Source organism: Aptenodytes patagonicus, chromosome 20 (assembly GCF_965638725.1).
Source record: "Aptenodytes patagonicus chromosome 20, bAptPat1.pri.cur, whole genome shotgun sequence".
NCBI classification, from domain to species: Eukaryota; Metazoa; Chordata; class Aves; order Sphenisciformes; family Spheniscidae; genus Aptenodytes; species Aptenodytes patagonicus.
In genome coordinates, this window is record NC_134968.1 from 3,419,697 (window position 1) to 3,446,334 (window position 26,638).

At 47.3% G+C, this 26,638-nt stretch overlaps 1 protein-coding gene across 4 annotated transcripts in view; it reads right to left on the reverse strand.

Moving 5' to 3' along the window:
• KANSL1 (KAT8 regulatory NSL complex subunit 1) overlaps nt 1-26,638 on the reverse strand; it is a 102,935-nt gene that overhangs the window by 71,202 nt on the left and 5,095 nt on the right. For 3 of the 4 annotated variants that reach the window (XM_076356527.1, XM_076356528.1, XM_076356525.1), the window contains exon 3: nt 10,616-12,002. In XM_076356527.1, coding sequence (XP_076212642.1) covers nt 10,616-11,919 — 1,304 coding nt within the window. In that variant the 5' untranslated portion in view covers nt 11,920-12,002. Of the gene's footprint in view, nt 1-10,615; nt 12,003-22,406; nt 22,474-26,638 lie in introns of those variants that run through there. The other variant, XM_076356526.1, reaches the window with a different exon arrangement.

Sequence of the window (26,638 nt, forward strand, 5' to 3'; positions counted from 1 at the left end):
ACTTATTAAAAATAGGTTTAAATAACTAAGAGTTAAGTTGTTTTGGGCTTCTTGCCCATTTCCAGAGGCAGGGAGAGGGGGATGGTAGGGGGGAGTGAGCGAGGGCTGAATATGGAAAGCTGTCTTTAGGCACAGTATGAATCATCACACTGAAGAATGTTCTTTAAGTGGCTGGCTACTACTCAAACAGATTTATTTTATTTAAAACGGTAAGGCTTTGACCAATATGTGGAGAACGAACCTTGGAGAAGTCATTAGATGACACTCAGGTGTGTATATTACGATGAAAAACGCTTGAAAATAAATGTGTATCAATTTAATCCACCTTGATATAGGAAAAGTGGTTAATGCCTTGAAAGATTTCCTAATGTGGTTGTTTCTTCAAATTATTTTCTGCTGTCTCAGTATAAACAGCATCTTCCCTTTGACTTTCAGAAATTTCTGCAAATGGCAGGAGAGCTACCTACAACATAGAAGGAGCAGAGAGAGAATAATTTTCTTGTTTTAGTCCGAGACAGTAAAAAGCCAATACCACAAAATGTTGCATACATGGAGCAAGAGCCCTGCAAGTGTTCTGCATTCAAAATGCAGATCCACAGAAGGCTAATTGTCTCTTTCTTTTTTTTTTTTGAAATAGCCAGCACTGGAATAGCCGAAGTCACATGGAGAAGGGCTCCAATTCACACAAAAATAGGCAGATTTAGCTGCTGCAACTTTTATTCATGATACTGTCCCAGCCTAGGAATAGGAATGGCTGCTAAACAGAAATATTCTCCCCTTGGCCACTGGGATGCAAGCCTCCAGCAGAGAAAAAAAGCCACTAGGAACATGGAGAGCCATTACCTCTTCACATCAAACCACCCAGATCAGGAATTGGGACCACAGGACTTAAATTTTGTCAGAAGCTGCCAAAGCCGTGCCGAGCCAAGCTCACCGAGCACCAAAGCACCTTCAAAGCCGCCTGCCTCTGGCTCAGCTCTCACCTCTGGATCCGACCCCTGCCCCGCTCCATGTGCGGACACAGAGGGGTACTCCGTTTTCCTCTGTGCTGACACCCACAGCACCCAGGGCAGGAGAGGACCTGAAGTAATGGCAATGGGCAGAGAGACTGCAGGTGAACAAGCAGCATCGTGCCCCAGCTGCAGAGCCGTTGCGCCATACCTTCTTAAGAGGGTGCAGGAAAAGTACACAAGGCATGCACAGGCCACCAGCGGCTGCCGCACCCACCTCTGAACACATTAACATCCTTCTCAGGCACTTTTAAGGCCAGTCACTGTGGGTGACAGCAGCACACAGTGCTTTTGCCACCTAGAATGCAGAAGGAAGTAAAAAAAAAAAAAGCCAGGGTGCAAAGCACTGCATTTATTTATGATTTGATATCTCTTCTGCAACGCAATGTACCTTTACTCGGCATAACATAGTGAGAACCAACTTCCACAGGCACACACAGCCCCTCCGCGTGAAGCCGCTCATCACCCAGTGCCTGCAAGCACAGAGTGCGTGGAGGAGAAGGAGCAGCCACGTTTGCAACATCCAGAGGCCCAGGAACGAACCAGGACTGCGTGCTGCTGCATTAAAAGGAGGCGTCCCCTCCAAAGTTAAATGGGCAGAAGAAACACATTAACTACTAGACAGCTTCTGATGCAGACGGAAGACAAGGACAGGGCAGAACCGGCTGTCACTACGCCCAAGCTTTGCAATGACGACAGAGAAAAATCAGAAAGCAGCCGTGCAGAGCCTGGCAAGGAACCGTTTGTAACCTCCAGCCAGCAGTCAGCTGCATCCAGAGGGCACTAACCATCGCAGGGACAGGCTCACGGCAGCTTCCCAGTCACAAGCTATCGGGGCAAGGCCAGAAGCTCAGAAGACTTAATACCTAACTTGATAATAGAAAGATTAAATATCTAACTTGATAACAGAAAACGACAGATAAGATACACGGAAGTAAGACATTCGTGAACTGATGTTTAAGCTAATCTGGAAGGTAGGAATTTCTTGCCGGGTTCCTACAAGTGATTTAATTGCAAAGTCATCTAAAACTGCAGTGCCTTTTACTGCCCTCCACTGCCTCTGTTCACCTAACTGGGCAGAAATACAGGGCTAGGTGGATGGCTGCCGACCCACAACTCAAACTTACACCCGCTTAAATATGTGCACGCAAACATTCCTCTCGATCTTTTTCCGCCAAGAAACCATTTTTTTGTGATTTCTACCTACTGCATCTACATAAAACCCCTTTGCTTCTTACTCGAGTGGACTGGATTCGATAATGCAATGTAATGTCACCAGCCCTGAAACAGCAAAAGCTCAATATTGGTCATTAAGCAGGAGCCACCAGGGAATTCACTAAATGCAGATTGCCTGTAAAGCTGTACGAGCTACTCTGCTACAAAGGCTTCTAAATGGAAACAGCCAATTTTTAACCCAACTAAGCTTACAGAGACCCCCATGAATGCAAACAGGGTAACGACTCCGAACATTTAATCAAGCACCATAAAAGAAGGAAATGAGCTCCAACTGCACATGGGCTGGGACAAAAAGTACTTCTGAGATAAAGTATTTTTTACCTAGACTTGGAGAAAAAGTGACAGCAGAATATTTCCAAAGCTTTACCTGTAGTATCAGAGAGGAAAGACTTTGTGGCAAACGTTCCCAAGATGACTGAAGTTCTCTTATTTTCTGTTTGCTGGCCAAGACAAGTTCAATCTACAGACGGCTGCTCACTCCGGACAATGCATCAAATCACTTTCCTCTACCTAGCATCAATTTTTCTGCTCCCAACAGAAAATACAGTTAGACTTCCCTCCGATTCACATTGCCTTCCATTAATATTTTAAAGTCCTCCCTTATACAAATAAAATCCCTGCAACATTTCTTACAACATCATTATGTGTTACTATGGAAACTGCTAAAATGTGACAAATACAAAAGCCTAAAGCTCTGCTGCATAAGGAGTACCCTGATCCTCCTTATTTCCCTCTTTTAGTAATTTGATGACCAAATGTTTTGAGCCTAACAAAAAAAAAAAAAAAAGGCACCATTATAGTGTGGGGGGGTTGTTGTTGGGGTTTTTTTGCATTGCTTTAACAAGTTACTGAATATTTTATTAAGCAAGCAGCCAAATGAAGTCACATTTCACAAATCCACCCCATCGGGAGGCACTTTTTAAAAAGTGAAACGACACTCAAAACTGACAAACTCAGTGCTGTACGGTGCTGCAAGGAGACACCTGAAACTGCAGCGAGATCTGTGTCAAAAACTACCCCTTTCTCCCACTCCTCCTGACTGTTCCACTACATAAAGTGAGAGACAACTCAAATTATGTATTTTACCCAGTAAGGATGCACGTATTGGACAGATAAAGCGAGCCATAACTCTTTAAAATGGGCTAAATATCTTTGAGAATTAAGCACTTCTGGAAAGAGCATGCTTATGCTCATTCATAAGACAGCACAAATTAATCTGCTTCAGAAGCAGAAGCGTCACGAGATGTGCCAGCCGAACTCTGCCACCACTATCACAGGGAACATCTCGTTTTGCAGTTAAGACATCATGGTTGCACATGAGCACCAGGGAGAAAACAGCCATCTGCCAAGTTGTTCACCTTCACTAACCTGACGGCTTACAACTAACAGAAGAGCTTTAAATACATCGCCGTGATGACCTCCCTGCTTGGGTACAACCACCAGCCATGGACAACTGCTGGAACAAGTGTGTTTTGGCACAAAGTCGGAGGCTGGTTTTGGGGAGGTGCAGACAACAAGAGAGCTGCCTTCAACACGACCAATTAGCAGCAAAATTTTTGAGACACCCCATCGTAACAAAACCGGTGAATTTAAGCTCTCAACAGCACAAGTCTCTGACGGTCCCCTTTTAAATATTCTCTTTCACCAAAGTATCATCCCCCTCACTGCTGATGTGATGCAATTTAATGAAAAAGCATGTTCTACACGGAAACCCCAGGCACCATTAACCAAATCCTTAACTCGGCGCGCCCGTGCCAGGTACCCTTCCCATAAATAGCTTGTTCAGTGCTGAGGTCAAAGCTGGAGCAGGCATTCCAGAAAGTAACCTTACCACAGAGAAGGTCGGGCGGGGGGGGAGAGAAGAGCTGGATGTTACTTAAGCAAACCATTTCATTACATCAAAAACCAGCACATCAGCAAGTCTTTCAAATACAGAGAGCAACCACCAGAGGATGTTAGACAGAACTCCGAGCGCAGTGGAGAATCGAACCATCCCCAGTTCCCATCAGGCTCCAGACACATGAAGGGCAACTGCAACAGACTGCAATTCAAGTTTCTCTTTCCACTCCCCAGCTGAATTATTAGTCAATACACAGGCCTTCACCTATTTGTATTTTTAAGTCCTTGCTTTCATTCAGAAATCCAGCAAGTAAAACTTAAGTCAATTTTTTTAAGTTCTCTTCTACCTAAAGCGTTTTATCCGAGGATGGCCCAGCAAAGCCACCCAGCCCTCCAAGCCTTTGAAACGAGACACTTGCAAAACGCACCATATCCAGGGTGTGCCCAAAACACGCTCCGTGGAAAAATCTGTTGGGGTAGTGCCAGTTTAGCAAGGAAAACATTTTCCCCCAGCTGGAAGCCTAACGTAGCGCTGCTGCCGAGCTAGTGCAACCAGAACATAACTGCTGGAGGAGAGAACAAAGCTGGGGGGGGGGGGGAGCCCATGTTACTGCATAATGAAAACCAAAATCTTTCAGGAAGAAAAGCACATCCGTGAAGTACACCTTTGCAATCTCTTTAAGGAAGCCCACGTTTGCCATTGCTCCAGTTTTAATCTTAGCCATATAGTCACTTTTCATCTTGTGTCAGTATTAGCAAGAATAAAAACGCAGCTCTAAACTGCAGCTGCTTACGGATGCCGGTGTAATGCAATACAAAAGTCTTTTTCCCATCCCCCACATCAGCATATTAGACTTCAATATTAGAGATCAGCTCTAAATGGGGCCCCTTTCCCTTGCTCAAACACTAACTTCAGTGTCACATGAGATTGTAGGAAAGCAGACGAGTTACCACACCAGGTCTTTAATGCCAGTTCACATTCACAAACTTCACAAACATTTTCTTCTGCTGCTTCAGATGCTGTGACAGGCTTTTTCCAATGAAAAGCAAGGTAAATATTTACACAACCCTATCCAAAGTGTCACCCACAAGTCCTAAAAAATCTAAACTAGAGCCCGTTCTTAGTCGCTGCCCCGCTGAGTAAGGGCTATAGAGACAAAGTGTAGTTTATTGGTAGTGCCAGACACCAAATCATTTCCAGTCCTTTGCATTATCTTTCATACACCAGCCCAGCACATCCCCACAGCCCAAGAAACAAGCAGATAAGATCTGACTCCGAACAGAACAACACAAAACCTTGCAAGAGCACTAAAGGCATCTGCAAGAAAGATGCTTCGTCTGCATTCAGCCCCCCACACATACCAAATTCAAACACTCCTGCACCACAGCACCTGACTCCACCGCTATTCTTCACGCACGCGGAGTGCTGGTTCCCTTCTGCTCCCCCCAAAACAACTGTGACTTCAGCCCAGAAAGGTAATTTAAACCAATGCATCAAACTCCCTCTAGGATGAAAGCCAACAACACTGCCTTAACAGAGTTCTGTGGATGGCAACGTGAGTACCTACACTGAAAACACCTAACTTCCCCTCCATGCTCCAATAAGGTCTGCATTAGGATCAAGGCTCGAATAAAAGTCAGAAACAACTTACTAGACATCCACTGTATCTATAAAAAGTGTACTACGACCAACATTTCTTGGAGAAATAACTGACTCGTTTTTCTTAAGATCCTTCTCAAGCAGCGTTCTCATTTGCCCTCTTTTCTTAAAAGCAAGAGGGACTTGCAGAGTGTCCTACTTACTCTGGATACCTGATTAAGCATTTTTGAACAATGAACAGCTCTCTGCTATTCTGCTTTCAAATGCAAAGCAAGAACACGTTCAGGATTTGCTCTCTTTCTCTCTTCCCAAATGAAAGACGCTTGAGGGACATCCCTTTTGACCAACATATTGCTGCTGAGCAGCATGTGGATTACAACCAATTCAGGTATGACACATACAAGTTTTCATAAATAGCTGAAAACTAGAAGGTCAGGCACTGCGCTGTAGTTAGTACCTACAATCACAGCTAGAAGTCAAAACCAAGAAAAACACCACAAAAAGCCAAGCAGGTAACTGAAAAAGTCATAAAGAGTAGAGACAAACTTTTAAGATTGCTCTGCATAAATCAGAGTTAGTGAAACGTGTTTGTGACCAGTAGGAAAAGCTTCCTTAGCCCCCACAGCGTGGGATTTGCCATCTGAATTACAGCTCCATGAAGTCACAGATTTGAGAAACACTATTTAATAGCCCTTGAGATACAGGCTTCCTTATCCTGCTCTCGCTTGAAAAATATAATCAACGGAGAAAAATCAGAATTTCTGAATCCTATTTCTCAGCCAACTGATGCACCAACTGCAACTACCCCTCAAACAACCACTGGCGCAAATGCCACACACATCCCTCTCCAACACAGGACTTTGAAATTAGTGCTGACAAAAGCACGTATTAGTGAGAAATCTTCATTACTACTCCAAGTCCAGCAATTCTGAAATCCAGGCAGCTCGATGTGACACAGCACTGGGAGGAGTCAACGCACAGCTCCAAGGCTGTGAAATGATTCACTGCAACACCAAAGTGCAGAAGGTGCTCGGATTTCCCACCAGTAAATGGGGATAATTAAAGTGTGCTTAAGCATCATGGCCATAGGCATCGTAACAACCACAACTGAACACGCTGTAGGTACTGTCTGACCCTCGTAAAAGGTGGTGTGAGAAGTTAGACACTAGGAACTTCAGTTCACTCTCAGCAGCTTGATGTAACTGCCATCAGAACAGTGACTTTCCAGATAAGAAACCTGAACTGAAAGGTAAGTTCCAATTAACTATTTGTCTTCACTATCTTTTCAGAATTTTTTTCCATGGAACATAGACTGAAGCTGGGGATTGCAGAGACTAAATCACATACCACTCACCAGCTAATGACTACGTTGCTGCTCAACACGGGTAACTAATCAGACAAAAAGAATTGACAAATTCTGATGAAACTAGTCTACAGCCAAATGCAAGACAACCAAGGGAACCGACCAGTCTGAGAAAAGCACCTATTATGGATATGCATGAGCCACATGAAGTATTTCCCACTTATATACATATTAGTACAGGGCCACAGAAACACGAGGACTTTGATTACTTGCTAAACCATCGCTTGGCCACATAAGCCAGAGCCCAGCCAGCAGCCCTCCAGCACTGGGAGGAATTCGCATGCCCTGCTCCGAGCGACCTTTCACAAACAGCAGTTCCTGATCCTACCACGCTGACAACAGCATTTGGGCTCTTTCAAAGTAGCACAGGTTTCGCAGTCGCAGACGGCTGCTGCCTACGGTCACACCCAGCCAAAGAAGTTCAGTACGATTCTCTACAGAGGAGGCTCCAACCTGCCTTCGTCACCACCAAGCAGAGGCAAAGCTTCTCCAGCTCCTAACTCTGCCACCGCACACGCTTTTGAAGCGACACTTAAAAGGATCTTAGCTGTGAAGCAAAGAGTTGTATATTATTAATCTGGACCAACGTGGTGGTCCTTGATCCACGTAAACCTAAGTATGCATCACGAACCAACCCTGTCTGCATGCACTGTCTTTCTCCGTCAGCTGCATAAGAAGCAAGAGCGCCTTGTTAAACCAAGCCCATAGCTGGCAGGGCTTCCCAACAAAGGTGTAACAAATACCTCCCTGCTTTGTTTATGCATTACATGATGGCCTGGTTATGCACCTGAATGACAGCACCTACCTGGGCAGCAGGTCCACGAGTGCTTTAAAAGGACCTACCAAGTTCTGATAGATCCCTAACGCTACTGGAAAGATGCAATTCCTCAGGGAGATGCCGCTTGGCTATAGATAGCCAAGATCAGGCGGGCCAGAACAGTACAAATGCTTCGAAGTCTGTCCTTGACCAGATACTGATTCTGGAATGCCACCATGCCAGAAAAACTCAAAGGTCAGCTCTTATCTAAGCATGATGTAAACATGCTTTGCTTCTTTTGCATGCTTCTACTTGAATCCCAGAGGCAGTCAGTGACATGGCCACTTACTGCAAGCAAGCTACAAGACACAGCGTTTGTAGCATAACTCTCATTAAAGATCTAGAAGAAAGGAAGCATTTTCCTGGGGGAAGGCAGGGGCACCCAGGAACAATACATAGCCAAGGGATGCTGATTGAGGGATGAGGCAGAAGTTTTTACAGTCATTAAGATATTCCGTCTCACTACCGAAATTAAAGTAATCAGGGTAAAAGTCTTCCCTCTAATAAGTAAATTCAGCAAGCTGCAAAACCCAGCCAGACTTGAGCAACCCTGCAAAAAGCCTTCGCTTTTCTGTGCTCACACAAACGTAAAACAATGGTTCTGTACAATAAGCTGGCCCAAGGCGGCTTCCCACTGGAAAAGTCAGCTCTTCCCCTTCCTGTCTCTTAGCACTACTTTGAAAAGAATGATATTTAGAAGTACTGGGATGCATGTACCAGCTCTTAAGGTTGACTTCAGGAGTTTGGCTAACAAGCACAAATGTGCATTCAGCCTCAACTTCAGTAATGCCAGAGCTCGTGAGACCCAATGTCAAAGCACTCATGCCAACAGGACAGTCAATGCTGGGAAGACTAATTACTAAATACCCACAGGCATAAACTTTTAACTACGTTTGGTGGGCCTGGCCTAGATGCCAGCGTGCATACACACCAGCTTCTGAACCTACAGACAATAGAAGGATCGTTCTTTTTATTAGTTTTAAAATCTTTGGCTTTTTAAGAGTACTCAGGAGGTTGGAGAATGTAAAGGCATGACTAACACAAAGGGCAGAAAAGTCAGCAAAGAATTTCACGCATCACGTCTCTGAATACCGCACTTCCTCTTGGGATTAAGATGAGTGGCAAAGCAATTTCACTTTGCTAGACAACACGTGAATCTATGAAACCCACAATATGGGAAATTTAGTATTACTTTGGACAGAATTTTAATCAAATGTCTCCTCTAATAACAACTACAATACTTACAGATGCAGTTTTACTACTAATCCCAACAGTAGGCTTGTGGACATTATAAAACAGGAATAAAGTTATTAAACTCTCTTCTCTAACAGCACAAGAACACCTTTATGTCCAGCCAGCAGGGATCACAAGCTCAGCTACTAGCTTTACACTGGGAGAAAGCCAAACTCATGCCACGTTTAAGACTTCACATACAGAAATTCATCCTATGCTAACATCTCAAAACATGATGTCACATTTAGCTGGAATTTAATAGTCAAGAGCTACAACATCTGTTTATCACCACTCATCCATACGAGCCTGTTTTTGGAGGATGTTGAAGTTACCAAGTACACACACTGTTCACGTCCACCTACCTAGTTCAGTAAAATTTGTGTCACGCAGTACTTGACCAGCCATTAACATTACTTTGGACAACAGGTATCAAAATACTTTCAGTTATTTCTCCGCAGAGGTCTGAACAAACCCAGAATAGCGCAGGTATGCAAAGTCCTGGTGACTATTTCCAGCCTTGATCGGAAAGCCGTCCGCATTCCAAACAGGACCCCTGTGACTGCTGCAGGGAGCTTTTTGTTGACTGTAGCTATACTTCACAGACTGAGGTTTAAGTTCAATAGGTCCATCAGGGTGGAAGAGATCATCTACTGATGCAAGCAAGATTTTACACAGACTAGACACAGAATATGGCCTTTTAAGAGATCTGCTCAAAATACTGTGATATGCACTCCTAGGGAAAATGCTTGTCTTGGGAAGAAAAATTTCCCTTCTTCCTTGACCTGTCTCAAGACCTTTTCCCTTGATGAGGATCTTCCTCCTCCCCGCACAAACTGACACCTAACACTTACGCGAACAGCATCTAGTTAACAACATAATTATGAAGCTGTTGCCATCATTAATTGCAACTCACAGACAAGAAGAAAATTCCCAACAATTATTTCCCAGAAATGCAAGAGAACACGCTCACTTCACACTTCCACTGGCACTTGGACGAAATCCTTTCAGAGGGTTGTTTTTTTTTCCCAGGCATTTCATTTAACAAAAAAAAAAATTAAAAAAAATTCCCCCGTCACAAGTATGCTGTCAGCTACAAAGATTCAGACTGGCCTTATTCTACATAACTTGTTTACAACAAAGATTCCCATTGTAAAATGCAAACATTTCATTCCAGGGGACAGGTCCAACACATCATGGAGAGAACCGTTTATAGTATTTCAGGTTTGTATCTGCAGCATGCTTGCACCGCTCCAGCCAGCCAGTATTTCCAGGACTTGCTGCTCCACAAGCACACCAACGACTACCATACGCATGAAGAATTTTATCTTCAACGTTGCATGTGCTGCCTGAACTATGAAGTGTGCTGCAAATCACACCACACTAGTTTTAACAACTACTTCTTTGATCTAAGCCCATCAAAAGAGAAAAGTGTTCCTACAAAATCCAGATTTTCCATCTGCCACCTTTCAGCTCGCTCTCCCCCCATCAGAGGTAAGCAAAGCATGACTGCTACTTACAGCGGTACGTGGGGTTGTTCTGGGTCTGCTTTGGTCAGTTCCTCTTCTTCAACATCAGACTCTCCTCCCGAGCTGCTGTCAGTGACATCCGAGTCAAACGCTTGTTCGCTGGATCTCAAGTTGGCCATACCACTGGCCGTGAATCTCTCCAGTTCTTCTGATATTGAATCACTCTTCAAGAAGCTGCTTAGGCCTTCTGAAGTAACTGTCTCACTCGCAGCTTTCCTCAAGGCTGCTTCTGCTTTCCTGGTCAACATCAGCTGGCTCCGATGCCTCAGGGGGTCCAAAGTTGGAAGCTTGCTCAGAGTTTTCTCCAAGAAGCCACCCAACTGCTGCTGGATGTGTCTCTCCACCTGCTTTGCCTGCACCACCTGCAAGCGTTTCTGCAGCCTGCGGGCACGGTTCTCAATGTCTGCCTGCCGTCGCAGCAATGCCCTCGTCCTCATCTCGGAGTCGAGAGCACTGTGGTGACCGACCAACAGAGAAGGTTTCTGCTCCTCCAACTTACTGCTCCCAAAGTCAGAATGACTAGCAACACCGGGCAACCTAGTCTCTCCGCTGCCACCCTCGAGCACCCGCTGTTGCTCCGTGGAATTAAGGGAAGATTTGTTTGCAGTGCTATTATTGCTAAATGGAGTTGTGTGCTCTGCATCAAGGCTTCTATGTGGAAGAGTGCAATTGGTCAACCCGGTCTTCAAGTCCCCCAATTCAGAACCTCCTGCATTATAGTCAACACCCTGGAGGGCAGCAGAAGGAGGAGCGCACTTCCCACCATTCAGAGAACTAGAGTTTTCATGGTCTGAATTGGTACTTTTGGCCAATTTCTTGGCCAAGCCATTTACAGGCGCTTGCGGGAGAGGTGGCTGGCTGTTAGTACTCATTGTTTTTAGATTCTCCAAAGTGAATTCCAACACTGGTTGCCTCCCCAACAGATCACTTGTTTTCAAGAAGGACTGAGATAAGAGAGAGTGAGATTTAAGGACTGTCTGCTTGTTGAAGACTCCTTGCAGCTTCAGAGGCTCTTTTGAAGAAACAGATGTTACATCCGAGCAGAGATAAGAGGCCACTAGCGGCTGCAGCTTGCCCAGCTCTTCCTTCGTAGGGTTGTTTCGGAAATCTAAACTGGGATCCTCCGGAGCAATGGCTTTCCTTTTGGTGCCGTTGGCAGCCAGGAGGATGTTGTTGGCGTTGCCGTTGCTCTCGGCACTGCCAGGCGACAAGGTGGAGGACGGGGGAGCCAGCTTGAATCGGATGTGGTGAGCTTCAGCTGCTGCGTCAGTGAGAGCGGGCGCCATCGCAGCCATTCAGCACAGAGAGACGGGAAGTCCAGCCTCTCCCGGTGCCGAGGCCAGCTCCACTGCCTCCCACTGCCTCTCCCGAGGACAGCCTACAAGAAGGGAAGGGAAAAGAGCAAGTTAGGCATTGCACTTATAGAAAATAAAACAAACAAGACAGACAACAGCAGTGAGACTTATCGACCCAACGCTCTTGGTAAAGCCACACAAGCTCCATGTTCAGCACAGCATCCTCCCTCTGTGACCACCAGCCCTGCGCTCAGTGGAGCCATGTGGGCACCAGGCAGCTAAAAACAGAAGGAGCAACATGCAAGCTGGTCTTCAGGATCTCCCAGAGCTAGTGCCTGCCCGTAACTACTATCCTCATCTTTCAGTCCATCCACCGAGCACACCAGCATCCTTCCAGGCCTTCATGAAAGGTCTGGCCCTGGTTACACCCATTCCACAATGCCACCAGCTCAACTTCATCTATAAAAATCCTTCAGCTACATCTATAAGAGTTTTCACTGCTTCTACTGCCAGCTCAGGTGTGTTAAAAATGACACAATAGAGCTATAACATGTAACAGAGACAGGGCTTGAGGGGAACAAATCTCCATATGCTTAAACTCCCAGTGGCTGAAGAAACCCCACCACCTCACACCCACTGACAACCCTGCCGCTTCCCTGGAAGCCTTGGATTTGAAGAAAGTCATTTCCCTGGCGTATATGAAACCTACTTTCCCAGAAGTACATTTCTGAATAAGCCAGGTGATTTCCAGTGTTAGCAATTCCCATTTCTCTTTCAAGAACATGGATAAAGATTAACCCACATGCACACCATGACAGAGCAGTTCTACGCTCTGACTGCAATAGCAAGCCATGGCTTAACTCAACTAGATCAAACAAGTTAAGAGAAATAACCAAAGACCTTTCATTCATGTATACTACAACCTTTTCCCCTCCATCATCTTCACGTTTCTGGTCACTTACCTACTTTACCACTAAAAGTGTCAGCGTTTTGTCTTTTTTTTTTTTTTTTTTTTTTAACTGCATTCACATAACCCACAGCACAGGCTGTGCTAACAGTGCAACAGTTACCTTCCTTTTGCTGCAAAATTTATCTAGCACCTTCATAAGCTATTTCAATGTCAATTTAATAATAAGAAGTTGCCCTGATCTCTTGCCTGATATGCCAATCCTCTAATTTCACATAAATTTGCATAAGCTTGTTGTAGCTGTTCATTAACGCATCCCAATGACAAAATTAATATACCACTTTACAGGAAAAGTGAGGACTATCTGAAGTTTGAATACGTTGAATGAGCAAAATTTAACAGCCAGTTTTGTTTCTAGCCTCATTCAGCTGCACCACAGTTGCTCCCCAGCGTCACACCAGGTGCTTCCCCATAACAGGGACCCCACAGACAGACATTAGGGCTGAAAAACACTAAGTACTAAAACTGAAGTTTTGTGAGAAGTCAGAGATGAGTTAGAGAAACAAATCCACATTCCCACGGAGGGAAGGCCCACAGGACAAGCTCAAAGTTATTTGCTGTGTTTGGTTTCCAATGAGCGTGTAACGTTGGCCAACTGGCAGGTCCCTCACCGGGTCTACGGTTCAGACCATCTGCAGTCTCACTAACTAACTCTCTCGCCAAACCCAGTTAGGCGACACAGAGGAATAAGGCAAGGAAGAACGGATACACTCACAGAGGGACTGATAAAAAAAAAATATCGAAGCTCTTAACAGAAGTACAGAGACACTAGAGGTGGCTTCAGACTTCAGAAGTCCCCTGTTGACAGAACCTGGCATATTTTGTAATCAACTATACCTTGTCCTTACTGAAAAAAGGGTACCGCTTGCCTAAAAATTTACTGCGCGCTCACTGAAAATGGCTTTTAGTCACCATTTGGGTCCATAAAGATTGAACATGACTATTCAGGGAGGAAAGAAAAAAAGGGAACTTGCAGGGAACTTTCCACTTGTAGCTAAGACGCCCTTGGGAGAGGAGGGAGGAAGACTGCCAGAGTAAAGGACTTCCCCCCCTCCAGCCTCCTACCAAGACCTTCACTACAGAGACACGTACACTTGGAATGGCTGTTCCTAACGGGCGCTCTCAGTTCTGCAGAAACACGCTGGTCTCTCTTCCAAAGGAAGACTCCTGGATCAGTGCTCTTCACCACAATTATCACCACAGCATTGCAAGGTATCGAGAGCAGCTTAGGAAATACCCATACTGCAAAAGAGCAGGAGAACCTGCACTTGGTGCCGAATGCAATGATTCTTTATGGACATATTTGCACTGCCCTGCAGCCATTTAGGAGTTTACCTAGGCTGAAGAGTATTTTCGAGTAAATTTGTAGGTCGTCAACTTTAGTTAAATTAACAGAAGTAGAAAACAGAAGCGAAACTTTCATACTGCCTTTTCCTCCGGGTTAGCAAACTCACTTTAAAAAGAAAATCCTCCTACTAAGCTACTGCAACCCTCCTTGGCTTCACTTTTAGTTGGGTGGACAGCATTTAAAATACTTTGGAAGCCTGGAAAGCCTCCCTTAAGAATAAGGCTTTGTTCTAGTAGCTTAAAGAAGACCTCCAAAAGTTATTGAGCGTATTTTTTTTATTTTATTTAGGTCCTTATAGACTATCTGCATGCTAGACAGCACTGGTTTTTCTAACACTGAATTAGATCTCTACTCTTAAGAACAACCCCTGGAAAAAAACATTAAGGAACATTTGTAAGCATGTTCCCTCCCCTCTGTTTCTAAGTTTTGGTTGTTATTAAAGCCATATTACACTTATCAGTTAATTTCCTCTTAACAGGGAATTGGAGGGGAGAGGGTGGTAAGGCATCTCTCGGAGGTGACCACAGGAAGGAGGAATAAAGAAAAGGAGAGGTCATTCACATGCACGCAGTCTGAGGAACTTTCAGAGCGTTCTGAGAATTTTGACAGTAATTCCAAAAATTTTCCTGAATCTTGTGTCTGCCTCTGGGACTCAAACCATGCTGGCAAGTTCTACCCAAACTGCTATCACTCATCAATATTAGTAGATTGATGTGAGCACCCACAGGTCCCTTTTTTTGGTGTTTCTCCACCAAGAGTCTACAACTTCCAGCACTTGAGTTGACATGCGTGTGACCAAGAGGCTTCTCCTCCCGCTGAAGTCCTGCTGGTAGAGAACTGTCAGAGTAACTGGATTACCGCTCCAGTTCCACTGCCACAGCGTGCGTGCTGCCGTACAAGCTCCAGCCCTGCCTTCAACACCCACGGCACGACACCTCGTGCTAGACTTCACTTGGGAAGATCCAAAAGAAGTTTCTTCTAGAAGGCCAACACAGCGTTTACAACGTGTCTTAATATAATACTCAAAATCCACAAGCACGTTCTTGATTTTCACTTTAAAACTAGAGCACTGCCAGAGCAGTTAGCATTAATTAACAGAGGAAAGATGAAAGGCTCTAGTGAGCAGATAAAAACAGGGTAATCGTAACTCGCCCATCTTCCCGAGGAGTGCATGCAAGGCCACCGAGGGAGGAAAGTCACCAGGCCTAGTCAGGTGGCTTCACCCACAATTCTACATCAACTACACCCACCAACATTCAAACTCTTACCACTTTCTAAACACAGAGCAGAGGGAAGAGTGGGAATAAGGTTGAGGCAACGATGGGATGTTAGAAGAGGCACGAGGAATACGCCCAGTCACACTATACCCTGGAGCAGCTATCGGGTCATGACACCCCTGAAAACAATCCTTCAGCATGCTGACTTATTCAAGACCATCTGCTTTTAAAACCCAATTTTACAACCAGACTTTGAAAGGAGAACTGGGTTTCTAAGCACATGATTTTGTGCAACACCTCAGAAAATAAGCCCAAAATGAACACGGAAAGTTTTTGCTCCCTGAAATCTTTGTGTCATGTTTCAGGGAGAGAAACTGGGCACCTGTGCTTGCCGTGAGGTTCACGAGAAGATCAGGGGAGCTCTGAGTCCTGGACACAGTAAGTATCAATAGCCTCTCCTTTGCCCACCCATCTTAAACACTCATTCCAGTTTCTCTCCTGAAGGGCTCTCCGTGCCCTCCCACCAGCAGGTCTCCTCACAGACACGAGTCCTCCCCCCACGGCCACCCTTCTCATGCCGCCAAGCCCTGCACCCACCTGGCTGCATTACCTCTGCCTTCACTCCCTCCCAGCACCGCTTGGTGACACACACATCTACCTTGCGTATTTGTATTCCCTGAATTACAGTTTAAACCCCTGACATTACATCCAAATTCCTGCACCTCCCGCCTAGTTTCATCACGTGCCAAACCACACTGGGACTGCTCTTTATAGTTGCTGCGAGGCCTCCTTACTTCCCCAGATCTCCTCCCACAAGGCACCCGCCCAAACCCACCTGGGTGCATTCCCCTTTTCCTACAACTTGCATGAGAAATGAAGACAGAAGAGGTTACGGGTGACCACGTGGACTTAAGTTCAACACGCACGTAAAGGACAAATAACCTCTGTGTCAGATGCAAGCCTCCCCCCAGCTGACTACGCGACCACCCGCAAACTCCTTCACCTCCAAAGCTCTGTCCTACCCAACACACAGGTTTTGCAGAGGATACGGACACGAAGGTGCTCTTGAATTCGAAGCAGTAAAGGCAAAGCTACCCTGAAGGAAGTGAATATTATACCAATTCCCGCTTCCCCTCTCCTCCCCCACTATGAATCAAGAGTGCAGCCAACTCTTGAATTTGTGTGGTTACAAATGTCTTTCAGAAAAAAAAACCCCAAACCCTAAACAAACCCAAACTTGCTAGAACAAAATCCATATACACTTCATTTTGCAACTGAAATACATCATCTGTGCTTCTAACCTCAGCAAAGTAATTTAAAATGCAGGTACTCAATGCACAAGCTAACACCCTGAGCCCTAGAAATATTTTCCACATCAAAAACGTACATCTACCAAAAGTTATACCTATTATGCATAACAGATCCTCTACATGCCTTTTGTTATCACCTTTCAACATTTTATAGTTGTAAGACAGATGTTTACCAATTTAGAAAGAGATTTACATGAGAAGTAACTCTCAAAGCTTTAATTAAGGAAACGTGACAGGCAAGTACAGGACGATAAACTTATTGATAAGCCAGCTATCGTGCAGTTTGGCAGACTGTATGCTTATAACAGCCTACATTTGGGAAACAGGCTTTTTTTTTTTAAATATTAATTAAAAAAAAAGGTTAAGAACATACATAAGAACCACAGATTTTTAAAATATATACACGAGTACCTTCCACATGTATTAACACTACAGACTCGCACCTAATCTCTCTGGGAAAAATAAGAATTTTAATATTAAGAACATCCCAGAGAACGGTACTTATGCACTGGAACAAATAAGAAAGATATTACTGAGCTCCACTTTTATAGCCTTTGTTTCCAAGCAGAAGCCCTCAAGATTAAAATAAAAGCTGCTGTTTCCACTTGCTGGTCCACACGAGTGGCAAGGTCTTTTGGCCAACTCTAAACAGCAACGCAAGGCCTCCTTCTTCAAGAACAATTTTCTCTTATGCCTGTGAATTCTCATTGGATATAAATAAACCAAATCAATTGCATAATCTGAGGTAGAGAAGGTTTTATCAATATTATGTCAGAAAGGAAAACAAAAGCCACAAAACAAGATTAACTGTCATCTCCCCAGTCAAAAGTCTGGAAAGTTAAATAATTACAAGCAAGAATGCCTTCACCTGGAAAATTAAGTGGCTGGAGATAAAAATAGCCATTGCTGTTAAGTCTTTCTTCAGAACAAAGTTGTTGTTTGCAGTCAAATAAAAAGAAATGTGGTTTAAAAAACAATAATGGGACATGTGCACAAAGAAGCAGTCTGACAGAGACAAAAAAAAAAAAGTTTTAATTGTGAAATCCGGGTCTCCCCCCATCCGGTATCAGAGAGATTTTGTTTTTCTTTCGCATAATCTGGGCAAGTTGCCCAGGAAATATGAAAACCTGAACTCGGGACTCAGGGAGCAAGTTAAACAAAAAACAGAATTGCCTTTTAATTTTAAAGACACGTTTCCATTCACTAGGTGCAGTCATACCAACCTTTGCTCAAAAGCATATGATTGTTACCAAAACTGTTAAACTCCCCCGCCCCGTAAACGGCACCACCTTAATACTTCATATTTTAAAACAAGGCATAGACTGTCACCTCAGAAAGCCTTTTAGAGTGCCTTGCGTTAACTGGCCACATCCTCAAGAGGAAATAACAGAACAGAGAGGAGCAGAATTAAGTGTCTCCCATCACTAGATCCTTGCCCAATCTGGTAGACTCGTCTCCAGCCGAGTTTAAATACCTTATTTTGAATGGAGTTCATAACACAGATCTCCAGGACGCGTATGCTCAGCTAACTGCAGATCTCAGCTTTTATTGCTCCTCGGATCTCACCGGAGAGAGAACAATCCACAAAGACCGCCCTGGCAGCAACTAAAACCAAGATGACACGAACTCCAGAACAGAGATACTCGTTTAATAGAAAGTGATGTTCAATCACACATCACAGGTTCCTTTTTATGGGCCATAATTACACCGTGAACTCAGTTTGCTGTTTCTCATTTAGCGTAAGACAACTTCATGGAAACCATCCTCTGTCGCTGCAGACCTCAACACGAAGTTACAAAGATTTCAGAGAGGACTCCTAACCTGTGGTAGAGCTGAAAATGAGAAATCTTTAAGGACCATCTTCTGCTAACGTCTCTGAGGCCCGAAGCAGCTCCCGATACAGAAGTATATATTTCAATTAAACTTTTTTTAAAAATAGCTCGTTGTTTGTTTTTTTTTTTTTTAAACACTTGTCTTTCCACCAAATCTGCAAAGAATAAGTTTGCAGCAAGAGATTAAGGAACAGATGAAGATGCGGCCTGTTCAGGCTGACAGCTACTCCCATTTCCTCTCTTCAGATGCGATTTTTCATATCATTAGATAAACAGCACAGTTTCATCATTAAATTCAGATACTGTGCTGTCAAAACTCTATCCTCCAGAATTAAGTCTTCGTGCCTATTAGCATATCCCGTTTCGCTGTTTGTCTCATTCTCTAAACCGAGTTAAACTTTGGCAGTCATCTGCTAACAGCGGTTCATGGCAGGGGGAGATATACACTTATTTTCTAACTTTCTCTGAAACCTGAACAGGACGTTATCCCAGCTGTCCTCTTCCAGAAACAGGGGTCTGAACTCAGGCCAAAGAGGACACGCACAGGGTTCAGTGGAATTATGTTTACTCAAGTCCTGCATCACCAGGACTCTTGCTGATTTGAGTATGACAACTCCTTGCCCAGCTGAGAAAAAGAGAAAGCCTTTATTCCAATTTAAACGATTTGTTACAGAAAACTGCATCCTTGAAGACGCAGCTAAACTGCTATTTACAAGGCTGGGAAGGATTCTCAACCCAAGCGGCGTGCTCGAGCCTTTGCTGCTTTTCATTCCAGAGAGACATTGTATTCCTGGAAGTTCTGAGCAGGGACACGGTATTTATAAACCGCTGCAACAGAAACAGTGCTTCTCAGATCACCTGCCATGCTGACTGCCCAAATGCTAAGAGGCTCTTTTTAATGAAACGATAAACACCTTGAACAGAGGCATGCATGCAGAACTTAAATATTATTCGGTCTAATCGGTATGTGATCCACCTGAGACACTTACACTGAATTAAATTCCCATTTAGGCGTAAGTTGGCCCAACTGTTTCCCCTCACAGTCCAGTAAAAAACAAACAAAAACATGCAAAATCAGGTGCTGTTAAATGGGGATGGGCAGAAGCATCACTGACCTACTCTCAAAAAATAGTTCCAGAAAAATGTAATTTTCCAGGAAAGGAAAATTATATGGAAAGGGGGTGGGGGGAGGCCCACAAATCAAAACATGTGCTGCTCGCCCCTGCTCCCCCTCCCCAAGCTTTACCCTTTCCCTGCCTCGGTAGGACCTAAGAATTCCTCAGGCCTTATCTTTACTTTGCTATACGTTAAGTCTTATCCTCCCTGGAAAAGTCTTTTGAGGTTCCTAAGGATACGCACCACTCGCTGCCTGAGCAGAAAAAGGGTGGAGTGCTGAAACTCCAGAGACAGCCTTTGTTCAGAGTGTTCATTAGATAATGGCAGTTGCATTCACAAAAACACAGTTATAAACAGGGCAAAAGGAAGTGACTTTGGTCAAAGAACTGCTCGGTTTTCACCCCCGACTTGCGTGATGTCAGAATTTCACCAGTTCTCCAGTTACCGGATGATCTCTGAGAGCAAATGAGACTCAAATACAGCATTAAAAAAAATAAAAGGAAAAAGGCCGGCGGGGGGGGGGGGGGGGAGCGCAAGAGAAACACACAGCCACATCTGCCTGGTCATCTGCTGCTTTATCACCTCTGAAGAGGGAACACAAGTCATCCTCATTGCTAAATCATTACAAATCAGCTATAACAGTATCACAACCAAGTTCCACAATTAACTGCTCCTGCAGCGTATCAATCCATTAAGCCCTGCACAGCTGTGCTACCTTGGCAGTGTGGCTACAAAAAAAAAAACATACCCATCCCTCCCGCGCCAAAAAACATGCCGCCCATATCTTGTCTCCGACGGTGGCCGACAACGGACACCTCGGGAAGCAAAAGCGAGCTGCCCGGGATCCTGGTCCCATCGGCGGGTCGGGGGTTTCCCCGGCTTCGCCTTTACAGCCCCCGGGTCGACTCCGCTTCACCTCCCCCTTCGCTGATCTAAAAGGCTGCTGACTTCTCAGTTAAAGAAATAATATCATCAGATTGAACGGCGTTGCTACCCGCACCGTTCCCATGCCAGGATGAAAATTCAAGAGGACTACGCTAAAGCAGGGGAAGAGCATCGGAGGTTCCTCCATGAAAACAAAGGCTATAAAAAGGACAAATATGGTTTTGAAGAGAAAACGCTTACATACAAACAGATCCCTGGATCCATAACTACGGCGGCGGTTTCGTCACACGCACACAGAGACACATAACACCTTAACTGCCCCCCCAAAGTGTTTTGTACCCCTGTCGTCAGCGGGACCGTACCACGGCTGAAAGTACTCTCCTACTTTCCCACCTCGGAGAAACAGGCTTTTACCTCGCCTTATTTTTAGAGGGACAAATGACACTGTACACAACACATGACATGATGTAACCGCGAACACAGACATGGCCCAAACCAGTTCAAAATATAATGGTCAGTCAAAACAAATAAAAACCTGCAGTTCCTCCCATATCCTGACCGGTTTCATGGAAAACTACAGTTTGTCATTCGAGTGCATTTTACGTAACAGGCAATATAATCTATATAATGCCTGCGTTTTGATCCACCTGTACCCAAATTTAACGAGCGGAGAGATGACACCTCGGTTTGTAAGGAGGGTCTGCTTTTTTTTTTGCAGAAAATAAGACTAGTTTCCAGTAAATTTGGCCGCTGTATTTTTCCTTTTACACGACCCTCGTTTATACCCGAAAAGGAGGCAAATTTCTCTGTAATCAAGCACTGGAAGATGCTAATCCCGTGATGGAAGTAAACACACATACCGATCACGGAAAGCATTTCAGGATAGCCGTGCTCTTCCAGCTTGTTTTGAGAAAAATAATTCCGGATCGGCAGGGCCAGTTCGAAAAAAAAATAAAAATAAAAAATAAAAGAAATAAAAATAAGCAGCCGGAAAGTAAATACAGGAAAACGGCTTAGAAGCTCAAACCCACATGAAAAATTACGCTATTGTATACCCCCAGAGAAGGGGCAAGCACACCGTGACACATCCACGGCTCCCGCACGCAGACACCGGTGACAGTGCCGGGAGCCCACCGGGGCACCGGGATTACCGGAGACCGCTACGTTAATATTTTCCAGGCGGATTTAGGGACGGAGGAGCTGCTCCCCTCCACGCGTTTTGCAAGATTGAGGTTATGCAATTTAATTTTTCTTTTTTTTCTGTTTACTTTTAAAACTTCGCGTGTGCCCCCCCCCCCCCCCCGCAGGTTAGGGAATGGTGATTCCCGCCCCCCCCCCCGTCCCCTTCCCCTTCCCCTTCCCCGTCCCCTTCCCTCCCCTGGGGGAGCGGGGCCAGGCTCCGCCGCCGCGGTGCCGCCGGCCACGTGAGGGGCCCCGGCCCGGCCCGGCGGGACCCCGCCACCCACCCGGGCGCCTCCGGGCCGGAGATTTTAATTTAAAGTGGCGCCCCCACCCCACCCCACCCCGCCCGAGGGAGCCGCAGCACCAGGGGCGGCGGGGGGGGGTGGTGGGGGGGAGCGGGCCGGCGGGTCAGCCCGCCCCCGGTTTCCCAGCCGCGACCCCCGCACTTTCCCCGGCACCGGGGAGGGAGGAAGGGGGGGTGGCGGGGGAGCCGCCTCCCGCCGGGCGGAGAAGTTGGGGCGCGGCGGCCGCCCCGCAGCGGGGCCCGGCGGGGCGCGGCGGCGCTAACAAAGGGGCGGCGGGGGAGGCGGCGGGCGCGGAGCGGAGCGGCGCGGGGCGAGCGGCACCTACCACGTGACGAGCGGCGAGCGCGGTCCGGGCGGGCTCGGCCCCCCACAAAATGGGCGCAGTTTGCAAACAAGCCCCGGCCGAGGGGCAGCCGCGGCGCCGCAACCGGGGCGGGCGCCGCCAGCCCCGGCCGCAGCCCCGGCGCCCCCCCCGCCCGCTCGGGCCCGCCCCGGCGGCAGGGGGGATGGGCTCGCCCGTCTCCCTCGGCGGGCGCAGAGCGGCGGCCGCAGTCCGGGCTGGGGCGAGCGGGCGGGGGGGGGGGGGGGGGGGAGCGGCCCCCCCACCCCCGGCTCGGAGCGCTGGGCGGCGGCGGCGGGGCGGGCCCGGCGAGCGGCGGGGCGCGGCGGAGCGGGCGCTGCGGCGCTTTTCTTCTCCCCCCGCTCCCCCCCGCTCCGGGCGAGCGCGGCGGCGGCGCGGCTCGGAAAATGGCGGCCAGGCTCCTTCTCTGCCCTCCCCCTCCCGTCAGCCGGAGAATGCACCGGGGGGGGGGGGGGGGAGGAGGAGGAGGAGGAGGAGGAGGAGGAGGGGGGGCGCCGCAGCGCCCCCGCCGGCCGCCGCGCGCACCGCGCCCGCCGCCCGCCCGCAGCCAGGGGGCCCCGCCGAGCTCCCGCCGCCGCCGCGCCGCAGCGCCGGGAGCCCGCCGCGCGGAGGAGCTGCAGTGCGGGAGGGGCGGCCGCCGTCGCCGGGGAGGGGGGGGGGGGAGGGAGGGCGGGGGTGGGGCGGACCCGCCGCCTATTGTCCGGCCGCCGCGTACGCCGCTGCGGGCGGCTGCTCCCCTGCCGCCGCCCGCCAGGGGGCGCCCGCCCCGCAGCGCGCAGGCGCGCCGGGCCCCGCTCAAGGGCAGGGTTCCGCAGGGCGCGCGCGGTGCATGCCGGGAGATGTAGTCCAATCCCCCCCCCCCCCCCCCGGCCCGCCACGTGCCGCCGGCCCGCCGCGGGGTCCGGCCCCCCCCGCAGCACCCCCGCCCCGGGCCCCGCCAGCGCAGGGCGGGGGGGCCGAGCCCGAGCCCTGCAGAGGCTTTCACTGTTTTAAGTATCCCCCCCCGCCCCCCAAACAACACTTCTCGTTTTTCCATCTCCGAGCCTGCTCCCTGCAGAGAAACTTTTGCCTTTTTAAGTGGTTTCCCCCCAAAACCACGTCTCGCTCTTCCATCTCCACCTGCCGCCCCAGCAGCTTTTTACTGGCTCACTTCACGTTCCCCCTGCCAGGCTCTTCTGCTTTATTCCCAAACATTCTGCCTAAAACTTCCATTAAAACCCCCAAATCTGGAGCAGCTCTGGGAGGTGTTACCCAAAAACACCCAAAGCCAGCACAGCTTTGGGAAGTGTTACTGCCAAAACAGGGTCCTGGCTGCATGCTGCCCAGCCTCCTGCCTTGCCAGCCCCCCCCCCCCCCCCCCCGAAGGCTCCCGGTGCTGCACGGTGAGCTCCCCTGCTAGCGGCTGGAGGTCTGCGTGCTCCCAGCAGCTCTGCACATGGGGATCTGCAGCCCGTGATGCCAAGGGCTACGAAGAGGCTTCACAGCAAATGCCGTAAGGAGATGCGGGGTTGGAAACCTCGGGAGTGAGATCTGCAGCCGAGCAGAAGAGGGTTTCTCATACCATCATAAGGATACTCTCTCCCCCTCCTCAACAAACTCTGTCTCACTACATGCGCAGGATGCACCGAGGGGCAGCAGAGCAAGAAAGAATTAGTTTGGTACTGCAGAAGCCATTTCACCTCTTTGACCTTCAGTTTTGCCATTTGCACGAGGGTGACACGGATCTGTCCCCCAGTGCAGCTGGGGCCAAGGCGTGCACATTCACCTGACATTCGGGGTCCCACAAAACCGCTCAATATTGCTGCCAGGCAAAGGTACTCCCCCCCCTCAGGCGGGTCTACATGTCAATTTTGATTTGGTATCTATTGCAGCCAGCACACTACTTTCCCCTCACTATAGCTATGCTGCCTCTACAGTAGGAATGCAGTTATGCCAATAAAAAAAGTGCTTTGTACCATCATTTGTCTGCAAAGGGAAAAAGCGACAGCAGTGCATGCTGTTATACACCGTCGGAGAGGAGTACTTGCCCTAGGGAGCTGGGTTTAGAGCAAAAAAAATAGAAGTTGTAGTCTCTCGACTGCAGAATTAGGTAAGACCTATGAATGCTCTTTCCGTAGCCAGTATGGGCAATCCTGATCTGGATTATGCAGCACACGCAGACAAGTTCCTTTCCTCCTCTTGCTTCAAATCCCACCACCACACAAGGGGAAAAGCAATGCGCTCCCCTCCTTTAAAAACCATTTGGAGGTACAGAGTCAAGATACTACTATTGCTCTTTAAAATCCAATAGATTGCTGAACAAATCACGCCATGGAACTGTCATTACAGCTGGTTTTTTGGGTCAGGAAATCCATGGGCAACACATTTCATCATTTTTTCTAAGGGCCTGTGTGGCCACCTTTACTGAAAGAGTGGTTAAACATTGGACCAGGCTGCCCAGGGAAGTGGTGGAGTCCCCATCCCTGGAGGTATTTAAAAGACGTGTAGATGAGGCGCTTAGGGACATGGTTTAGTGGGCATGGTGGTGTTGGGTCGATGGTTGGACTCGATGATCTTAGAGGTCTTTTCCAACCTCAATGATTCTATGATTCTATGCTCGCGGCCAAAACTACCCCAGAGGCCAGATACCGACTGCGTCTCTACTGACTAACACAAATGCTCAAAACTCAGCTCATACTAAGTGTTTTTCCAAGAAAAATGTCCAACGAAGGACAGCAGAGAGACCAATGCTGGTTTTTATGCCCTAGCAGGGAGTTGCAGACAACCAGCTCGGCTCCTGTGCATGCTGTCCCTTGCAGTCACAGTCCTCCCCTCCTAGATGGCCATTCCCCGGCCCAACGCACCCGTTACCCAGTCTCAGCAATTTCATGCAGTACCCTGAAAAATGAGTCTAGGGACCTTGAACTGGGCTTTAAGTCAACGATGAAACCGTGCCAAGGAGGACATCAGGACAGTGTGTTATCAGCAACCCCATACCCAGCACAGAACCAGGTCACGCGGAGAATATATTCTATTCTTAAGGGTAACAGAAATACTGTTTCTGAAAGACGATCGCATGACGAACTCTGACAGCAGCTTCATGCTTTCTCCTGATCCGTTTGTCCTCACCACACTTGGACAGCTCTTTAGGAAGCCAGGACGCAGGACCCTACAACAGCACGCATACCTCTGATTTTTAATTTTTTTTTTAAATCTACCTTGAATTCAGTCCAGCTAAAAAGCAGAAGGTGCAACAAATGCATTTTTATACTGGAACAGAAGAGGGAGGGCAATCTGCTGTGGAGGAAGTTAAAAGAAATTCCTGTGCAATAAAGTTTCTAATCTTTTGTTCATCCTGCACTGCAGAATTTTCTGTTAATTCAGGCACACCTAACGAAGAGCCAAGATCTCTAGCTTGACAGGCTGGTACAGATCTGGATCTTCCTGCAGCACAGACATATCTACAGCTTTCATCATTCAACCTGACCTGGAGATGATGTAGCAAAAATTGCCGCACAGTCTAAAATAATACCACTTTGGCCTCTGACTATACCTTTTTACAGCCCTCCAGGCTCTGTTTTCCATTAAAAATAGTGCCACAACACCTCCTCCAGGTCACCTAGCTACTCCTCTACCAGCCACCCCCGCCCACGAGCCCCTCACACGGCTTCGTTACTACTCTTGAGATGCCACGCACGAACGTGAGGAGCTCTCCCCAGTGAATCCACATTTTTACAGCATCATCCTTTAAATCTTTCTTTGAAGTCACCCTCTTCCGCAGAGCGTCAAGAACATACAAGCCACAGGGTCCAATATACGGTGAGTGTTATGTACCCAGCTACTCATACCTGATCGTTACCTTGTCTTTCCCACACGCATTCATTGCCTCTACCTATTAATCCTCACGACTTGCTTCGATTGTACCTGCCTCAGAAATGTAACTGTCTCTATACAAGAAGTATATGCATAGTTGTACATATAGTTATATTAACAAATATGCTAAGACACATGAAGGGAGACTTTTGAGCCTGTGAAGATGCTAGATTGGTTTGAGAAACATCCTGAAGGTAGAGAAGGCAATGGCCACCAAAGAACGCAGTGATGAGACTCCCTACAGATACAACCGCAACTTTTGCATCTTCATTTGCAACCTCATTAGCTATCCTAACAAAAAGCAGCAAACTCAAATGTCAGTAGCCACAGAGGCTTCAGAAGAT